The sequence below is a fragment of the Aethalodelphis obliquidens genome, unplaced genomic scaffold (assembly GCF_003676395.1).
Source record: "Aethalodelphis obliquidens isolate GAN/ISIS:26980383/991018 unplaced genomic scaffold, ASM367639v1 scaffold87, whole genome shotgun sequence".
Classification (NCBI taxonomy): domain Eukaryota; kingdom Metazoa; phylum Chordata; class Mammalia; order Artiodactyla; family Delphinidae; genus Aethalodelphis; species Aethalodelphis obliquidens.
The window spans coordinates 6,145,556-6,163,440 of record NW_020838031.1 but is presented as its reverse complement, the minus strand read 5'-3'; the positions used below and the strand labels follow the sequence as shown (position 1 = coordinate 6,163,440).

The following is a 17,885-nucleotide window of genomic DNA, read 5'->3' as shown; positions in this document are numbered from 1 at the left end:
GACACAATATACAAATGGGATTTTTTTTTTCACAGCCTTACCTTTTCCTGCGACGGCCACCATTTGTACACAGCAAACAGTGATGGGACCGTGATCGCCTGGTGTCGGAAGGACCAGCAGCGCCTGAAACAGCCAATGTTCTATTCCTTCCTCAGCAGCTATGCAGCGGGATGAGTGAGAACCTTGCATTCTGCAAGGCACTTTAACTCCAAGCTAGATTTGCCCACTTCGCCAGTTACAGGAGGTCAAACCCGAAGAACTGGATGACCAAACAAACCATCCAAGTAATGATAAAGTCTATTCATCTGCACAAAATTCTGCAGCCTCACGAGGTCCTGAGAGGAGAGTATTGTTTAGTGATGACCTGGAGGGTGTGTCGGTATGCTCTAACCAACAAGGTTTAAGTCTGGCACAGTAAATTAAAAGCATATTCCTAAAGGTTTTTTTCCATAGAGGATTCTAAAGAAAAGATGAGCATCTCTCTATTTCTGTTTTCTATTACTTTCTATTTTCTATTATTCCAAAAAAGCCAGTAGGATTTAAATTGGTTAGCTGTTTGTATAAAATGCTCTAAAGATTATATTTTAAAAGTTTTCTGCCAAGATAACACACCCACCCCACTCCCCCCAAAAAAGGAAGGATAAGGAGAAAGAATTCAGGACTTGATCACTGCTTTCTTTGAGAAGTATGTAATCCAGTTGGTGCCTCTGCACCAAAGATTTTTTGGAATATCTGAATATTTGAACCTCAGTGTTAGGCAGTTTTTGCCTGTTGCCTTCTTAGCTCAAAGTAGAACCAGAATTTTTTGACAGTCACAAACAACAACACAAGTATCTTTGATTTTCAGACACATTCTGTTTCTTCATAAAAATCCTACTTAAAATCCATAACACTAGATATGGAATATCCTTAGTTGAGTCACTAAGATTTAAACACAGTGATAATTCTTTTAATATCTGCCATTTACAGAGCATTAAATACTTAACAATTTGCAATAGAAAGCCTCCATTTCAGAAAAAGTTTGCACAGATATTAATAATGCAGTCCAGTTAAGGCATTTAATCTAATATGCAGGAGGAGTTTTCTTCCCCAAAACAGAATTACAAAAGAAAAGGACACAGCTTACTTCGTTTTAAACAGGAGGCAGGATAATTCTTTTAGGAAGCAGTTTCCACTGTTTCTACTAACCTATACCACTTGAGAATTCTAGGAACAATAGAAAAATCTGTGTACTCCACAGCAAACTTACACATGATAAAGACAGAATTCCTAAAACTCCTGGAATAGTCTATCATGATATTATGGCTCTATTTTTACTTGGGGTGCTGCTTTATTGGCTTTGAAAACACTGTAAAATAAGCTGTTACCATGAGATACAAAGATGTATTCCTGCCTAAGAATTACTTGCGTGTTTGTTATGGAAATTTAATTCATATGGTGTTTACAGAACTACTTTTGTAACTTCCAGACTTTCTAAAACATTCTGCTTAAAAACTGTATAAAATGCAATTGCAAAGTCTCTGCTGTCAAGGTAAATACAAGAGGAAGCAAGTGGCTACGTATGCTCGTAACCTTCAGTTGCATACATAGGTAAGAGCACTTCACGGCTGCACTGAGATCATGGTTTGCACAGACCACCTATTAATTCTGAGGTCCAAATAGGTGCAGAGATGAGACTATTCCTATTCACGTTGAAGTGATTTGCTTTGTTTAAAAAAAAAAAAAATCGCAGCTATTGTCTAACTTTCATTTTTCTACTGAGAACTTTACATTAGTCCCTTATTAGAATAAGGTTGCTACTCAGTCTTTTTTTTTTTTTAAGGCTGAATTTCATCATTTATCTAAAGAGAAAATATGCAAAATGACTGGTCTTGTTAAGAGTGCAATATTATATTTTTATGTAAAAATAAAAATGAAATTGGGGGGATTATTTATTCAGCATGAAACTTAATATGTATATGTTTGAAGCACTTCATAATATGCATGTTGTAGCAAATATTTCTGTAAACTATCACAAGCTCTGTTACCTTTGTACACACTGCCACTTCACAGTGGGGATAAATTTCATAAAAATAGATTTGAGGACCTATTCTCATTGCAGTTTAAATATTATGACCAGATCTCAAACTGGTGGCTGTTTTTGGTAACCCACATAGTTTCTCTCTTTAGCTCCCCTATAAATTTATGTCACTAGAAAAGGATAACTGTCATTTCTTAATTGTGGTCTTTGTGAGAACTTGTATATTTCAATCTTTACTGCCTTTAAATGGAGTTTAGACAGAAGTCCTAAGGTCAAACCACTCTTTTTTTTTTTTTTTTTTTTTTTGCGGTACGCGGGCCTCTCACTGCTGCGGCCTCTCCCGCTGCGGAGCACAGGCTCCGGACGCGCAGGCTCAGCGGCCATGGTTCACGGGCCCAGCCGCTCCGCGGCACGTGGGATCTTCCCGAGCGTCAGTGAACAGAGGCTCAGGGAGGGAAACACCTCAGCTCCTCTGGTGGGCCTTGCAAAAGGTGGGTGACTTCAACCACCAGCACTCCAGGAACTCAGAAATATTCTTTTTTTCTGCTTTGCATCTGTGGTGTGTGAAGGATTCTCAAGACGAGGGCACACCTGCTTCTACGTGTCTGTTCCCAGAAGAACTCAGGAGCAGCGTCTATCAGTGTAAGCCTGCCAACCTGAATGTCCCCACTTTACCTGCACATCTCAGCTTGACTCTTCCTTTCAGCAACGTTCACTGATTGCCAATTACGTGCAAGCCCAGTACTAGGTGATGGGGGAGGGGAGGGGAGGCGTGGGGAATTCTTTCCAGCCCTTCAGAGCTCATTGCTGGTGATCTGCTTCTCAGTATTTTGGATGACCTGTTAATGTTTTGAATCAAAGAAGAGCTACAAGGGGTTCCGGTTCAAGATGGTGACACAGGAGGACCCTGAGCGCACCCACATCCCGTGGACACCCTGAATCTACAGCTACACACAGAACAATTTCCTCTGAAAGAAATCCAAGAACTAGCAAAGCGACTCTTAGAATCTGGTGAACAAAACCCACATCAAAACGGGTAGGAGAGGCCGAGACGCGCTCTCACCTTAAACCCCACTCCTGGCACAGCGACCCACAGTCAGGGGTGGGCTGGGGGGCTGACGGCTCCCAGCTTCTCCCTGAGGAGTGAGGCTTTGACCTCCACATCGGGCACCCCAACTTTTAAGGCCTACCCCTGAGAGATGAACCCCAAAAAACCATCTAGCTTGGAAAGCCAGTGCAGCTGCATCCCCGAGACCCATGAGGCTAGAGCATCTGAGAAGCAGCCCTCCAAGGGCTCTCCAGGACTCACCAGGCTAACGCCCCAGGGCCCAGCGCCGAGGCCGGGGCTGAACTGTGTCCAGTCTTCCTGTGTAAGAGGCCTGTTGCCTGTCTTGAGAGCTTCAGCCTGAGGGGCGGGCATTTAACACATTTCTGGAGGCCACTGAAATACGCCCCAAGGACGGCCAAGGCGGCAGGCACCATCTTTGTGCGCGCCCTCTCCTTTCCTGGCGTTGCAGGGATCTCCCAGAAAGGGGGGTGTGCACGTCTGGGGCTCCGGATTTGGCGCTGCCTGCCGGGGGGTGCCCCCTGACCACCTGGCTCTGGTGGCCAACCAGGCTTACATTCCCGGGTCCCACAGAACTGTAACAAGGGGAAAACAGTTCTTAACCAGCTACCACCCAGGCCAGAGCCCAGAGGCAGCAAACTCCCCGGTCTTTCCGTGAAAGAGGCTGTGAGCTTATCTTGATAGCTGCGGTTGGGGGGTGCCAGGGTGCTGCTAATTGAACACACATCCTGAGGCCGATGGCAGCCCTCTCCAGAGATGGGAGCCAGTGGGTGTCACATTCGTGCTCTCCCTCTGCCCCGCCAGGTCTCCAGTGTCTCCGAGAAAGGAGCCTGTGGCATCTCTAGCATTGCCACCTAGAGGCCATATCCCTTGAAAGCCTGGCTCTGGTGGCCAGCAGGGCTTGTGTTCACGGGTTCAATGGGATGGTAGCATAGAAACAACTAACACCCCAGGGCTCAGTGCAGAGGGAGCAGACAGAAACGCCCATCCTCCTGTCTTCCCCAAAGAGAGGTCTATTTGTGTACTTTAAAAGCTACTGCCTGAGGGTCCAGCTTCCAATCAGCCTTCAGAAAAAAGCCTTTAGTCTCCTAGGCCTACGCTGACTTCCAAAGAGCAGACTCAAGCAGTTACTGCTCAGAACAGTAGACTCGCGGGAAGCCTAGTTCTCCTGAAGGGAAATGCACAACAATTTTGATGCAGACCTTTGAGCTGTTCTACAGAAACTACGGCCCCCAACCCGTAGACTCCAGACTAGTTGGAACCGGAAGGTTGAGATTCCGGAAACATCACCCTATTACTTCACCACCAGTCAGTCCAAAGAAGGTCCACGAGCTGCTCACGCACCCTACGACCCTCTCCCCTAACACTGTCTTTAAAAACCCTGGCCTGAAAGCCATCGGGGAGTTTGGGTCTTCTGAGCACAAGTTCCCCTTCTCTTTGCTTGGCCCTGCAATAAACCTTTCTCTGTTCGAAACTGACATTTCGGTTTGGTCTCCCTGTGCACAGGGCACACGACCTTGGGTTCAGCAGCAATTTCTGACAAGCCAGCCAGGAGCCTGTGCCCGTGGCAGGTCGACCCTGACTAGAGGCAGCCCCTTCCCTGGGTCCCCAGGAGCTACTGGGGCTCATTCTGCTCCAGGGAACTCTGAGCCAGGTGCATTCTGACCTATACCATCAGCCTTCTGTTTCATTTGGGGGTAAGTTGCTCGTGCAGGCTGGGAGTTACCCTCCTTCATCTAGGCTTATGCCCTTTTGAGAAATGAGCCAATCTGGGCTGTTCTCTTTTGGGAGCGGGGCCAATCTGGTCTTGAGGTCTGCATCTGGGAGGGGCGATGGAATTGTTTAGGCTACAATTCCATAGTCTGATCTTCTGTCTGTGCGACTGTGTTTGTTGTTTCTATTTCTGTGTATCAGTACTTGCATTTTCAACAAAATGGGAAATACTAACTTCACCCCCGTCTGCCTGAGTCCTGGAGGCTGATCGGGACCCTGGTCACCAAAGACTTCAGTGAAACGATCTGCGTCCCTCTTCCTGGTTTTGACCCTTGTTAGGGGGTCCTGGTTTTGACAACCCAAAGGGGCCCTGGTTATGACTTTTGTTAGAGGGTAACTTGAATTATTTGTAGAGGGGCGTCAGTTTGGTGTACCTGAACAACCTGAGTGTGCACTTTTAAATTATCATTTGGAAGAACTTACTTACCAACTCTCTAGAGAAGGAAATTTTCAGTGGGCTGAGAACAGCCGAATCTGTGTCCCCGCCAGCACTTATTACAGACCTCTTGGTAGGTGAAGGCAAATTCTCAACCCAGATCCAAGGATGTGGGCAACCAGACATCAGTCCCCTCGGACAGCCCATTAGGGTGCATTCTGAGTCATCAGAAACTCTATGGCTCTACTCCAAATGACAAAGATATCCACTTATTTTCTTTTGTAATACTGTCTGGCCGCAATAACAAGTAGGTGACCAGGGAAAATGGCCAGAGAATGGCTCATTAAATCGTAGCACCATGCTCCAACTGGACTTACTCTGTGAGAAAAGAGAAATGAGGTAAGACTCCCTATGTACAGTGCTTTCTGGCCCTTTACCAGAGCAGAGGCTGCAGAAGAAATGTAGACTTAAGGCTGCTAAGCAATTTAACTCGGGGGGGAAGACCTCGCTCCCTGTTTTGAAAGGATCCCCTGAAGACCCCTTAGATTTTCCTTTGCCCCTAGTGCTCCAAATGCTCACTGCAAACTTCAAAAGATTGCTGTAGGGACCTATCACCCCCACCTACCAGCTGGTTTTCAATAAGATGTGGCAGAAGAAGAAAAAGAAGGTGAAGAAGCAAGGCGCCTTGCTTGCAGTAGCGCTGCAGACCACCCCAGGTACCCGGGAGGAGAGAATAAGAAGACTCCACAGGTGAGCGCCCCTGCCCCCAACATGGGACTTGGGACACACAGGCCACCAGCAAAGCTGGGACCTAGTCAGTGCACTTACTGCAAGAAAGTGGAAAGGCCCCGACCAACCACAGAGGGGGAAGGCCTGAGCTAAACCCCCTTCCTTTCAGCTCCTGCTAACTGAAGAAGCAGCCTGGGGGCTCCCCAACTGGCCCCTCAGAACACCACCCCCCATCTCCCCCAAGGAGCCCCAGTTACCCTAGAAGTCGGGGGAGAGCCAGGTGAGTTTTTGGTAGATACCAGAGCCACATTCTCAGTGCGGACAACCTGAAGGGGCTCCCTCTCCAAGACATCAAAGGGGTGTCAGGAAAGGAAGACAAAAGGAAATCTTGCCCTGAAAATTCCCCCAAAGAGCCTCATTCGACAAGATAAAACTGGCTTTGCACACAGGCGTGCAAACAACAGGAGCTAGGCCAGGGTTGGACAAGGTTTATCTCCTACACATCTGCTCCTTCAGCACTGGGAGAAGCGGCTGTTTTATCTGATGCACAGAAACCAGCACAGGGAGTCCAGGAAAATGAAGCAACAGGAATACGCTCCAAACAAAAGAACAAGATAAAACCTCAGCAAAATACCTTGATGAAACAGAGGTAAGTGTCTTACCTGAAAATAGTCATAAAGACACCAAGGGCAGGAGAACAATGCACTGATGAAATAAAAATTCACATTTTAAGGCAAGACAAGAAAAATTTAAACATAAAACGATTTCTCTGCCCGTTTGGGCTTCCTCCCCGTCCCCCACCCCAGTGTGCATTGTGCATCTGCATTATGTGTTACCCAGGCCTCCCCCGTGGCCTCCTCCTGGCACCAGCCACGTAACTCCTTAGAAGATAACGTTCATTTCTCAGTCCTGTAAGCGGTCACAGTGACCCACCACTCACTCACCTTTTATGTGCAGACATCTTTGGTGAACTTTATGTATAATTTATCATTTCCCTTAAAGATAGTGACTGGTGCAGAGCAGCCTGGTCAGATGATGTGGAGAGATACTGGGCTGCACCTAATGGAAGTTCTTAGCTTAATTATTTACTTATGATCTCATTCATGTCACTAGCTATATTACTTGTATTCTGCCTAGTTTACACGCTTGTTGTTTCTTGCTTTACCACATGTGTGACTGAGCCTCAGATAAAATTAATGATGATTAAGCAACTTGCAACAATTGACCAGATATATAGTTCTATAAGAGCAATGACTGTAACAGTGTCCTCTAGATATGGGAAGAAGCAACAAGAGGGAATGATTTCCTGGCCCATAACAGGATAGTGAGACAGCTGGTCCAGAGACTTGTGGCTCCTGTTAACAGAGCCTAGTCCAGTAATAGCACAGCAAGTGGCCTATCCGCAGAATCCTTGCCTGACCTGGGAATGAGCATCCCAAGCACCGTGGAACACGCTGGTCATGAAATGCCTCCCAAACCTTGGCCAAAAGTAAGACCAAAAGGGAAGGGACTGTAAAATAAAGAATACTGCTCACCATCAATGTCTACGAGAATCGAGCCATTAGCCACTGCAGTCATTGACCTACGATACACTTTGAAAGGAGTTCAGGGTTAAGATCAGGATGAAGCACTCTGTGCTCTGGGAAAACTGACAGAACTGGCCCTATGATAGATATTTTTGGGAGAAATTTTGTATGAACCCGGATTCCTGTATCTTTCCATACTTAGAAAAGTACTAAAACCAGTAACTAAGATGTCTGTGCCTCATGGCTAGCAGCAAGCTTCTACTGAGGCGTTTGCTTGGTTTCATGCACCCTTCACCCAAATCACATATATACTGAAGCTCCCCGACCCTCCACCGCTTTGGAACAGTTCTCAGAGCTCTCTGAGAGACTGTCTCCCAGATTACCATCTGCAGTTTGGCTTGCAAAAAATTTTCCGTTTCTTTCTTAGATTGACTGTTGATTTTTTGTTGTTGACATTTACAAGAACGACGCATGAGCAAAGTGAGAATTTCAACAAAAAAAGAGAAAGAAAATATCAGAAAGTACCAAACAGTAATCACAGAGCTGAAGAATATAATAACTGAACTGAAAACTATAATAAAGGGGTTCAACAACAGACTAGATGAAGTACAAGAAAGGATCAGTGAATCAAAGACAGGAAGGGCAGTGGAATTCATCTAATCAGAGCAGCTAAAAGAAAAAACAGAATGAAAAGGAGTAAAGAGAGCCCAAGGGACTTGCGGGAAAGCATTAAGCAGACCAGTATTTGCATCATAGCGATCCCAGAAGGAGAAGAGAGACACAGGCGGGTAAAACACTTATTTGGAGAAATAATGGCTGAAAACTTCTGTGACCTGGGGAAGAAAACAGAAGTCCAGATCCAGAAGGCCCAGAGAGTTCCAAATAAAATGAACCCAAAGGAACCCACACCAAGATACGTTATAATAACATTGCCAAAAGTTAAGGGAGGGTTACAAGGCAATATTTAGAAAAGTGAGTAGGGAGGAAAGAAATTCAATAGCTTAACATTTGGAGGTTGAAACTACTGGAGGTTTTGAATTATCCATGTTACCCTTACTTTGCTGATTATCCTTCAACTATTTCCAGTTTGTCCCAAATTGGGGGCAAAATATACCCATTTATTTCCAACCTGTCCAATCCTTGGACAGCTCTGTTATTTTTCAATATACTCCTCAGGATAACACTGCATATACTATGAAGCCAAAGCATTTCAAAATGTTAACAGGCTTAAAACCGTGCAGGAGCAGTTAGGGTGGGGAGGGAAGATGGGGGATACTCAGTACTCACTTAGTGAGCCATCCTCTTCCCCACTGCTTTATGTTAGACTGGTGGTCTCTTTCCTACTGTATTTTCCTGAATTTTAAATCTTTCAGTTATTACAATTGTGTTGAATTTACTCAGTGTTGAGAAATCTTTCTCCTATGAACATATATGAGTTTTGAAAACATCCAAAAGTCATTCTGAACTGAATCTGATAAATAAAATATTTGATAACTCTTTTGGTCAAAAACAAAGTACAATTACAAGGTATAAAAAAAAAGTGTGTGATTCTGCAGGTAATTCTGAAAGAGGAATTTTTTAATGTTTTGAGCAATTTACAGTATCATTAGAATAGGGTAGATTAGGTATATACTGGGAAAGAAGGATGGATGGATGGATGGAGGGAGGGAGGGATGGAGGGATGGTGTGGTGGGTGAATGGGTAAGTGGATGGGTGGGTGGACATGTCTCATTTGTTTGTTTCTTTGCTTGTTTTTAAGAAAACGTTCTAACTCAAAAGAAACAACTAAGTCCTAGGTTACCTTTGCTTATCTTTGGATAATGTCTTTTTACAGAACCTGAAGCCCCCACTTGGGTTATCTTCACTTACACACTTTCCTAAGTTTCTTCTTTGCTAAGAAACTCCCTACCTTGCAGTGAACTTATTTGACTTCCCCCAAAGAGTCTCTTACCCTCTTTCTTGTCCTCTGTTTCAGTAGATCCATGTTTATCTCAGGATAATTAGTACACAAATATAAAAATAGGATAAGAATGACAGAGTCGTGTACACATGTCCATTCAGGGATCACAATAGCTCCTTATAGATCCACCAAAAGAGGTTCATTTAGACCCCTGTTTAAGACCAAAAAATTTGGTTATCACTCAGAGATGAATTGTGCCAGAAGCAATCAGTCTCTTTCAATCTGGTAATCCTTGTGTCTTCTTTGTGCAACAGATCACTCCATATAAGACAATATTTTGCAGTCTTTATTTATCACTATCACTGATCCTTGAAAACATTTTATCCAGGAAAAATGTTCAAAAGGCAAGGCTTTTTGTAATTTTTCTCCTAAGTGGGGCCAGTCATACACCAAACCGCCTTTGCCAAATCCTTAAAAATATTTAAAATTAAGCAGCTTAATAAGCACATGGTTTTTCTTGATGTCCCATAAACATGGAGTCCCACTGAACATTTCTTAAGCCTCTACAACATACCAGACACAAATATTTATAAGATGGGCTCTTAAAGAACTCATAGTATAGTGGAAAGAGGTATGGTTTTTTTTATTTTGATACGATTTAGTACATTTTATAATAGAGGTTTTATAGATCAGACCGACTAAAATGGAAAGTGGGGAAGCTAACAGGTCAGGTTTCCCAAAGATATTAGTGATTTAGCCGAATCATGAAGAAAACAGAAATTTACTAATTTGGGCCAGGGTAGAAGGAAACCAGTGTTGCCCAGACTCAAAGGTGTAAGAAAGCAGGAAGTAGAAGCAGTCCGTGTGTCAGGGACAGAAGGTAAAAGTGAGGGGATGAGGGGAAATGAAACCAAAAAGATGGGCCAAGAACTCCTGCTCCTACCACTCTGGGGAAACTGGGATCAGACTCACCCTTCATGGTAAACAACTGCAAACTGGAGATACTATGTGAAACAAGGATTTTCAAACAGTGAAAACAGGCAGCACAGGTGTGCGATCCCTGAGAAAAAGGCTGCAGACTAAGTGAACCCTCTCATTGCCTCAGCTTTCTGCCTGGGGGCACTCGCCAACCAAGGTGCAAAAGGGGATCCTAAGAAGAATACACAAGAATACATCTTGAGACGAGGCTCAGAGATTAGAGTTTGGGGAGGCTGAGAAACAGGAATTGGTGGCACAGAGTTCCACCAGCAGGTTGCTGCCCAGACAAAGAGAACTAGGTTCCTGGTTGTGGAGACCCTGGAGGCTCAGGCTGAATGCTGTCATTTGTACAGAAGATAAAATGCCCTAGGTCTGAGCAAAGAATGTGCAAGGAGCTGTAAGCTGGACAATTCCCAGAGCTCCCAGGGGGTTGGGATACATTTGAGTTCCAACCAATCAGAGAGGAAGAGTTCATTGAACATACAGGCACCCAGGTGAGACCTCAGAAGAGTCATACCATAGTAGGAAGGCTAAACTAGTCCTAGAATAAAGGCTAAAGTCCTTTAAAATAAGTATCCAAACTATCAAACCGATCCATAAGGAACTTAACTGCCTGCCAGGACAAAGTCCCTACTCTTTAAGTCAACAAAATCTAGGCACACAGCAACATATATTTACAATGTCTAGCATCTAATTTAAAAATTACTAGATAGGGGCTTCCCTGGTGGCGCAGTGGTTGGGAGTTCGCCTGCCGGTGCAGGGGACGCGGGTTCGTGCCCCGGTCCAGGAGGGTCCCACATGCTGCAGAGTGGCTGGGCCCGTGAGCCATGGCCGCTGAGCCTGCGCGTCCGGAGCCTGTGCTCCGCAACGGGAGAGGCCACAACAGTGAGAGGCCCGTGTACCGCAAAAAAAAAAAAAAAAAAAAAATTACTAGATACAGGAAGAAATAAGAAAATGTGACCCAAAACAGTAGAAAACTTATCTAAAAGAAAGAGACCAAGAAAAGAAAGAATGGAATTCACAGAGAAGCATAATAAAATAGCTATTATAAGTATGCTCAAGGATTTAAAGAAAAACAAATCTAATGAGAAAAAATGGAAGATTAGAAAAACGAAATGCAACTTCTAGAGATAAGCATACAATATCTGAAATTTTAAGAATTTAGATTTTATGTGATTTATCTTTATTTTTTTCCAGTTTTATTGGAATACAATTGACAACAAACAACCCAGTCAAAAAATGGGCAGAAGAACTAAATAGACATTTCTCTAAAGAAGACATACAGGTGGCCAACAAGCACATGAAAAGATGCTCAACATTGCCAATTATTAGAGGAATGAAAATCAAAACCACAATGACGTATCATCTCACACCAGTCAGAATGGTCATCATCAAAGAGTCTACAAATAACAAATGCTGGAGAGGGTGAAGAGAAAAGGGAACCCTCCTACACCATTGGTGGGAATGTAAGTTGGTGCAGCCACTATGGAGAACAGAATGGAGGCTCCTCAAAAAAATAAAAATAGAGCTACCATATGATCCAGCAATCCTACTCCTGGGCATATATCCGAAGAAAACAAAACCACTAATTTGAAAAGATACAAGCACCCCAGTGTTCACAGCAGCATTGTTTACAATAGCCAAGATATGGAAGCAACCTAAGTGTCAATCAACAGATAAATGGATAAAGAGGATGAGGTATATATATATATATATATATATATATATATATATATATATACACACAATGGAATACTACTCAACCATAAAAAGTATAACATTTTGCCATTTGTAACTACATGTATAGACCTGGAGGGTATTTAGTGAAATAAATCAGATAGAGAAAAACAAATACTATATGTTAACACTTATATATGGAATCTAAAAAATAAAACAAATGAATGAATATAACAAAACAAACAGACTCACAGATATAGAGAACAAACTAGCGGTTACCAGTGGGGAGAGAAAATGGGAGAGGGGCAAGATAAGGGTATGGGATTAAGAGATACAAACTACTACTTACAAAATAAATCAACTACAAGGATATATTGTACAGCACAGGGAATATAGCCAATATTTATAATAAATTTAAATGTAGTGTAATCTATAAATTTTTTTTTTTTTTTTTGCGGTACGCGGGCCTCTCACTGTTGTGGCCTCTCCCATTGCGGAGCACAGACTCCAGACGCGCAGGCTCAGTGGCCATGGCTCATAGGCCCAGCCGCTCCGCGGCATGTGGGATCTTCCCGGACTGGGACACGAACCCGTGTCCCCTGCATCGGTAGGCGGACTCTCAACCACTGCGCCACCAGGGAAGCCCCTATAAAAATTTTGAATCACTATGTTGTACACCTGAAACTAATATAATATTATAAATTAACTATACCTCAATTAAAAAAAAAAGAGACAGGATAAAAGGAATGCACAATAATAGGACAAATAAAAAACAAACAAATAGCAAGATTGTAGATTTAAACCCAACCACATGATAATTACATAAGAAGTAAATGACCCAAACACTCCAATTAAAAGGCCCAGTTTGGCAGGCTGAATAAAAACGCAAGATCCAACTCTATGCTGTCTGCAAGAATAGAGAATCCCCAGTTTAAGAATAAAGATACAGATAAGTTAAATGTAAAAGGATGGAAAAAGATACATCATGCAAAGACCAATCTAAGAAATCTGCAGAGGCTATATCGGTATCAGACAAAGGTATCAGAAGGGGGGGCAAAGGAAGGAAAATGGATGTCCAGGGTCTGCAGCCGGTGTCAGGTGATTGCAGCTAATGAAATAAAATTTACATTTTAAGGCAGGACAAGAAAATTTAAACACAAAATTGTCTCGTTCTGTCCCTTTATGCCTCCTTCCTCCCTCCCTAATGTGCAGTGTGCATTTTTGTTACACATTAACCAGACCTTCTCAAAGATGAGAGTGCCTGCTGGGCCACAGGTCATTTTTCCCCCCTTTCTTCTAATTTTATCAATGTAAAAGAATAGCCTTCTTTCCCAACGCTAGGGGGTCATGGTGACTTGCTGCTTTGTATGGGCTTACCTGGACTGTATTATCCTTGGGGAACTTGACGTAAAATATCAATATGTCATTCTGATATACAATCTTTTGTCTCGAAAATGTGTATGACTGTGCCTCTGACTTCTAACAGGTGGAACAGTTCTCAGAACCTTCTGAGAGTGTGTCTCCTGGGTCATAATCCTCAGTTTGGCTCGAATAAAATTCCCTTTTTTTCTCTTTAGTTTGTTAATTGAATTTTCGTCAACACAGCAGTCTTGGGTGATGGACAGAGATAGAATCAGAATCACCTAGAGGGCTTAAAACACCAATTGCTGGGCCCCAGCCCCAGAGTTTCTGCATCAGTAGGGCTGGGATGGGTCCTGAGATGTGCATTTCTAGCAAGTTCCCAGCTGATGCTGCTGGTCTAGGGATTCACTCTGGAGCCGCGGGCTCAAACCGACCCTCTTCTTTCTCTTTAAAATGGACATAATTCTACTTTAAGGGGTATTGGAATGAATGAGAAAGATAAAATAAGTGAGTGAGGAATCTGAAAGGGTGGAAACTGATTTCCCTTACAATTGCCTGATTGCGATGGATTGAGATGGGAGTTGGGATAAGAACACTGAGGATTCTGCCTCAGCCAACTGGGCAGTGGTGCCTCTGAGTCAGGAAGTACAGGAGAAATAGATTTGGGGGGTGGAAATAATGAGCCCAGTTCTGGCTTTGTTGAATTTTAAATGCAGTTCTCATATATCTTTCTCACTTTTTAAAAAAAGGTCAGTGTAGTGGGTATTTACTGGCTGAGCCACTTTACCATGGTTTAACTCTGTGTCTTAGATGGGCACTTCCAAGCTGTGACAAAAACCTGTGTGAGATGTTTGCTAGCCCCAGGTGAGGCTTTCTGAACTCCACATTTGCATTCTATCAGACACCTGGAGTCTCGGAAGATGCACATTTGTCTGGGGCAAATGTCAAAGTAACGGGGATGAGAGATCTCAGAAACAAGTGATCCTCGTACCCTTTACGGCAAGGAATGGCTGCTGATGGTGGATGAGGACGGCGAACGCAGGTTTTCAAGAAATATTTCCTAATTGTCAACCATGATTTTCTGCTGTTACTATAAAGGAATTAACATTGGCCTCCTTTTCCTACCGATCTTGCTAACACTGCTATAAGTGTAACGTAGCTTCCCTATTCCAAATGTTTTGTATTATTTTACCAGGAGTTGTAACATGGACGGCGCTTAAGCTGTTTTTCCCTAAAGGAAAAGGATTATAATAACGGAGAGGTTTTTAGTATCGCCATCGCAAAACGCTTACAGTTCAGAAGGAATGAGGAGTCGCCAAGGATTTCCCCGTGGAAACAGCTTCTGCTCTCCACGAACACTAGGAATGTGCTCCCGCCTTCCCGGTCGCAGCCCGGGAGGAGAGCTCGCGGCCCACTCCCACTCCCAACGCCTTGGGCTGGTGTGGCCATCCTTACATTTCCCGTTACTTAGCAACGTCCTGATAAATGGAGACAATGCCCTGTGAATCTTCACGGGTATTAAGCATTTCTCCTTTCACTGCCCCCCTTGGGGGTGGGGTGGGGTGTACTGTGTATTCTTTGGTGATGGATGGCAACCGGCCGCGCCTAGCCGGGTTGGTCCACGGAGCTAACCCGCTGGCAAGGATGAAGTTGCCAGAGGCCGAGGTCCCCGAAGCCCGCGAGGACCGCGGCCCCAACACCCCACCGTCCCCCTCATCTCCCCTCCTCCAGCCCCTGGGCGATGCGCGTCCCAGGCGGAGAGCTGGGCCGGGCGGGGGCGCGGGGTCGGGGATGGGAGGCTAGGGGCGCTGGGAGTGCGCGGAGCCCGGGTGCGGGAGCCCCGGTGACGCACCAGTGACGTCGACGGCGGCGGGCGGGATTTCCTGGCCCCTCCCGGCCCCTCCCGGGCGCCGGGCGAGACCCTGCTGCGGAGTGGGCGCGACCAGAGTGGACGCCAGAAGGCGGGGTTCGGCGACACGCGCTCTGCACCCGCCGGACCCGGACGCACGCCTGGAGCCCGGCACCGGGGGTGCCGAGCAAACAAAGTACTCGGCAGCTGGGTGACCGCACTCGCCAGCGGGGCACGGGCTCGCCCACTTGCACCCAGCGCTCGGCCTCACGAGGTCTTTCCCTTGCCCGGGCCTGGAGGCACGGGGCGGGGCGGGGCTGGTGACGCGGCGCGGAGACCCCGGGGGCGGCGCGCTGCGCGAGGCGCGCGTTTCCACCGCCAGCCCGTCGGCGCCCAGGCGCGGGAGCCCGAGCGCCGAGCCGGAGCCCGCCCAGCCCTGCGCCCGGATTAAGGGGCGATGCCGTTCGGTCTGGCCACCCCCTGCGAGCACGGCTCCGGAGACAAAGCCAGCGCGTGAGCGGCGCCCTCGGCCCGGGTAAGTGCCGGCCGGGGCGTGTCGGTGGGGAACGAAAGGCACCGTCCTTGCTCCGGCGAGCTCGGGGCGAGCCAGAGACAAAAGGGAAACTCGGGCGGGACGCTCTCTGGAAGTGGAGAGACGGTTCTGGTGCCTGCGTCTTCCTGCAGCTGTCAGCGGAAGCTCGCGAAACGAATACCTGTGATCATCTTGGCCGTCCGCGGCGAACCCGGCCTGCGCGGCGTCCGCACAGGTGGGCATCGTCGGCGGCCCGGCGCCGGCGCGTGCGGGGGCTCCTCGAAGCCAGGACCCTCCGCCGAGCCCTTGGGAAACCCGAGCGCAGGTTTGGACAGACAGCTCGGAACGTCTGAGGGGTCTCCTGGGGGTCGGGGTCGCCCGATCTTTCCGACTCGAGGCGGGGGAGGCTTCTGGGGACCCGTTTTTCGTATGTAGGTCACGGCAGTTCGCTCTTGTCTCGGCAGGGGCGTCCCCCGTTGAGGAGCGCCGTAATGGGAGGGACGGAGTGGCTAGTTGGTCATTTTATTTGGAGAAATGCTTTGGGCCTGAAGAAGCCCTCTTGATTCCCCGGCACCCGGGACACCTGCCTCGGGCGGCGACAGTGGACGGAGGGGCGACGGTTTGTCCCCCCCTTATGGCGTCTGTCCCCGCGTCTGGTGCTGAAATGGGCTGCGCTCGCAGCGCGCGCACCCAACGGCATTCGGGGAGCTTAGGTTTAATTTTTTTAATTACCTTAGAAATAAAAACAAGAGGATGGGATGGGGCGGTGGACAGAGGTGTGACTGGAGAAGACTTCTTAATTTAAAAACAAGGAGGACTTATTTCTGTGTATCTTGAGCTAGGGTGTTAGGAAATGCAGAAATGGTAAAGTTTGATCAAGTGATAAAGTGGATCCTGGACACGGGTTCTCCCGCCCTCTTCCCAGCTCCCCACCGGCGCCTGTTTTCTTCTCTCTCTGTTGCCTCCCAGGACTGTAAAAGGCTGGCACAGGGCCGGCTGGGCTGCGCTGGTGTTTCCCATTAAACCGTGTCAGTCTCATCATCTGCTCATGAGTCTTCACTGTGGTGCTTCCTTCTCATGGTGCGACAGGAAAATTCAGTGGCAAATGCCTCAAAGTGGCAGGGAGGGGACCCGGGCCCTCTGGCTGGCTTCTTGATCCTTTGGGGAAATCCTTTTCCTGGTTTCTGCATGGGGGGGGGGGGGGGGGAAGGAGGTACCCGCCATCAGATCTGGCCCAGTTCCCTACTGTGGGAACAAACGAGGTGATAAATGGAAAGCCTTTTTCAATCCTGAGAAACAAGACACGGTACACTGTAAACTGTGAATTATTTTTGAAGTGTGGGGTTGGCTGCATTATCAGTCGTGATGAGACATGGATATAGCTGGGCATGACTAGTAGGCGTTAAGGTAAGGTGTATTGTGATGCTAGTTAATGAGTAGCTGCACCATGGGGTTATTAGGCTGAAATGACTATTTAGGACAATGCGCTTCCTGTTTTCTCCTCCGCCCACACGTGGCTCCTATCCTTCAGCCTCCTTAACGTAAAATTGTTCAGAGGAAGCCTCTAGAAGATATTTGGGCAGCTGAGAAAAAAAGCAGTGCAAAAGGGTCATTCCCAGTGGTGCTATGATTGGCCGGGCAATCGCCTTTGCCGTTTCTCATGCAAGTTGATGGTGGAGAAACTAGGAAAAGGCTTTTCCTGTATTCATCTTACAGTTTTTAAAGCCAAAATGACAGTCCCTAAAGCCCTCCAAATCTCAGTACGTTCTTCGAAATGGTGGAACATCAGGTGGGAACTGGACACTGTCCTCTTGTCCCCCTGGTTCCCAGGGAAGCTAGAGCCTGGCAGCTGTCTCAGGAGGGTGGGGTTGAGCTTACGAGTGACTGAACAATGTCATCTCTCGCACACACGCACACGCACACACTGACTCACCACGTAACTACTCCTTGCTGAGGAAAGCAGCCAAATGGCTGAGAAAAGACTGAAGTCTACTAGACGAATCCTTCTCATTTATTTATAGCCACATATCACTGTCAAATTTTTCTTACCTTGTCTGATTTTTTGTTCTAGTTGAGGAAGGGAGAATGCCTAATAAT

The 17,885-nt window shown here is 46.4% G+C and overlaps 1 protein-coding gene and 1 long non-coding RNA gene across 7 annotated transcripts in view; both read left to right on the top strand.

Moving 5' to 3' along the window:
- The window catches only part of LYST (lysosomal trafficking regulator), a 193,923-nt gene extending 191,788 nt beyond the window's left edge, over positions 1-2,135 (top strand). For 2 of the 3 annotated variants that reach the window (XM_027094060.1, XM_027094059.1), the window contains exon 53: positions 36-2,135. In XM_027094060.1, coding sequence (XP_026949861.1) covers positions 36-174 — 139 coding nt within the window. In that variant the 3' untranslated portion in view covers positions 175-2,135. The remainder of the gene's footprint in view (positions 1-35) is intronic. The other variant, XM_027094061.1, reaches the window with a different exon arrangement.
- Positions 2,136-2,452: 317 nt separating this feature from the next.
- On the top strand, positions 2,453-11,612 carry LOC113613370 (uncharacterized). Of its 4 annotated transcripts, none has more exons than XR_003430211.1 (4): positions 2,453-3,056; positions 4,593-4,783; positions 5,799-6,613; positions 11,566-11,612. It is a non-coding gene; the product is annotated as an uncharacterized LOC113613370 (long non-coding RNA). The 4 variants fall into 4 exon arrangements; XR_003430210.1 differs by having other exon boundaries at positions 4,593-5,985; positions 6,134-6,613; XR_003430212.1 differs by having other exon boundaries at positions 4,593-6,244; positions 6,414-6,613.
- Positions 11,613-17,885: the final 6,273 nt, after the last annotated feature.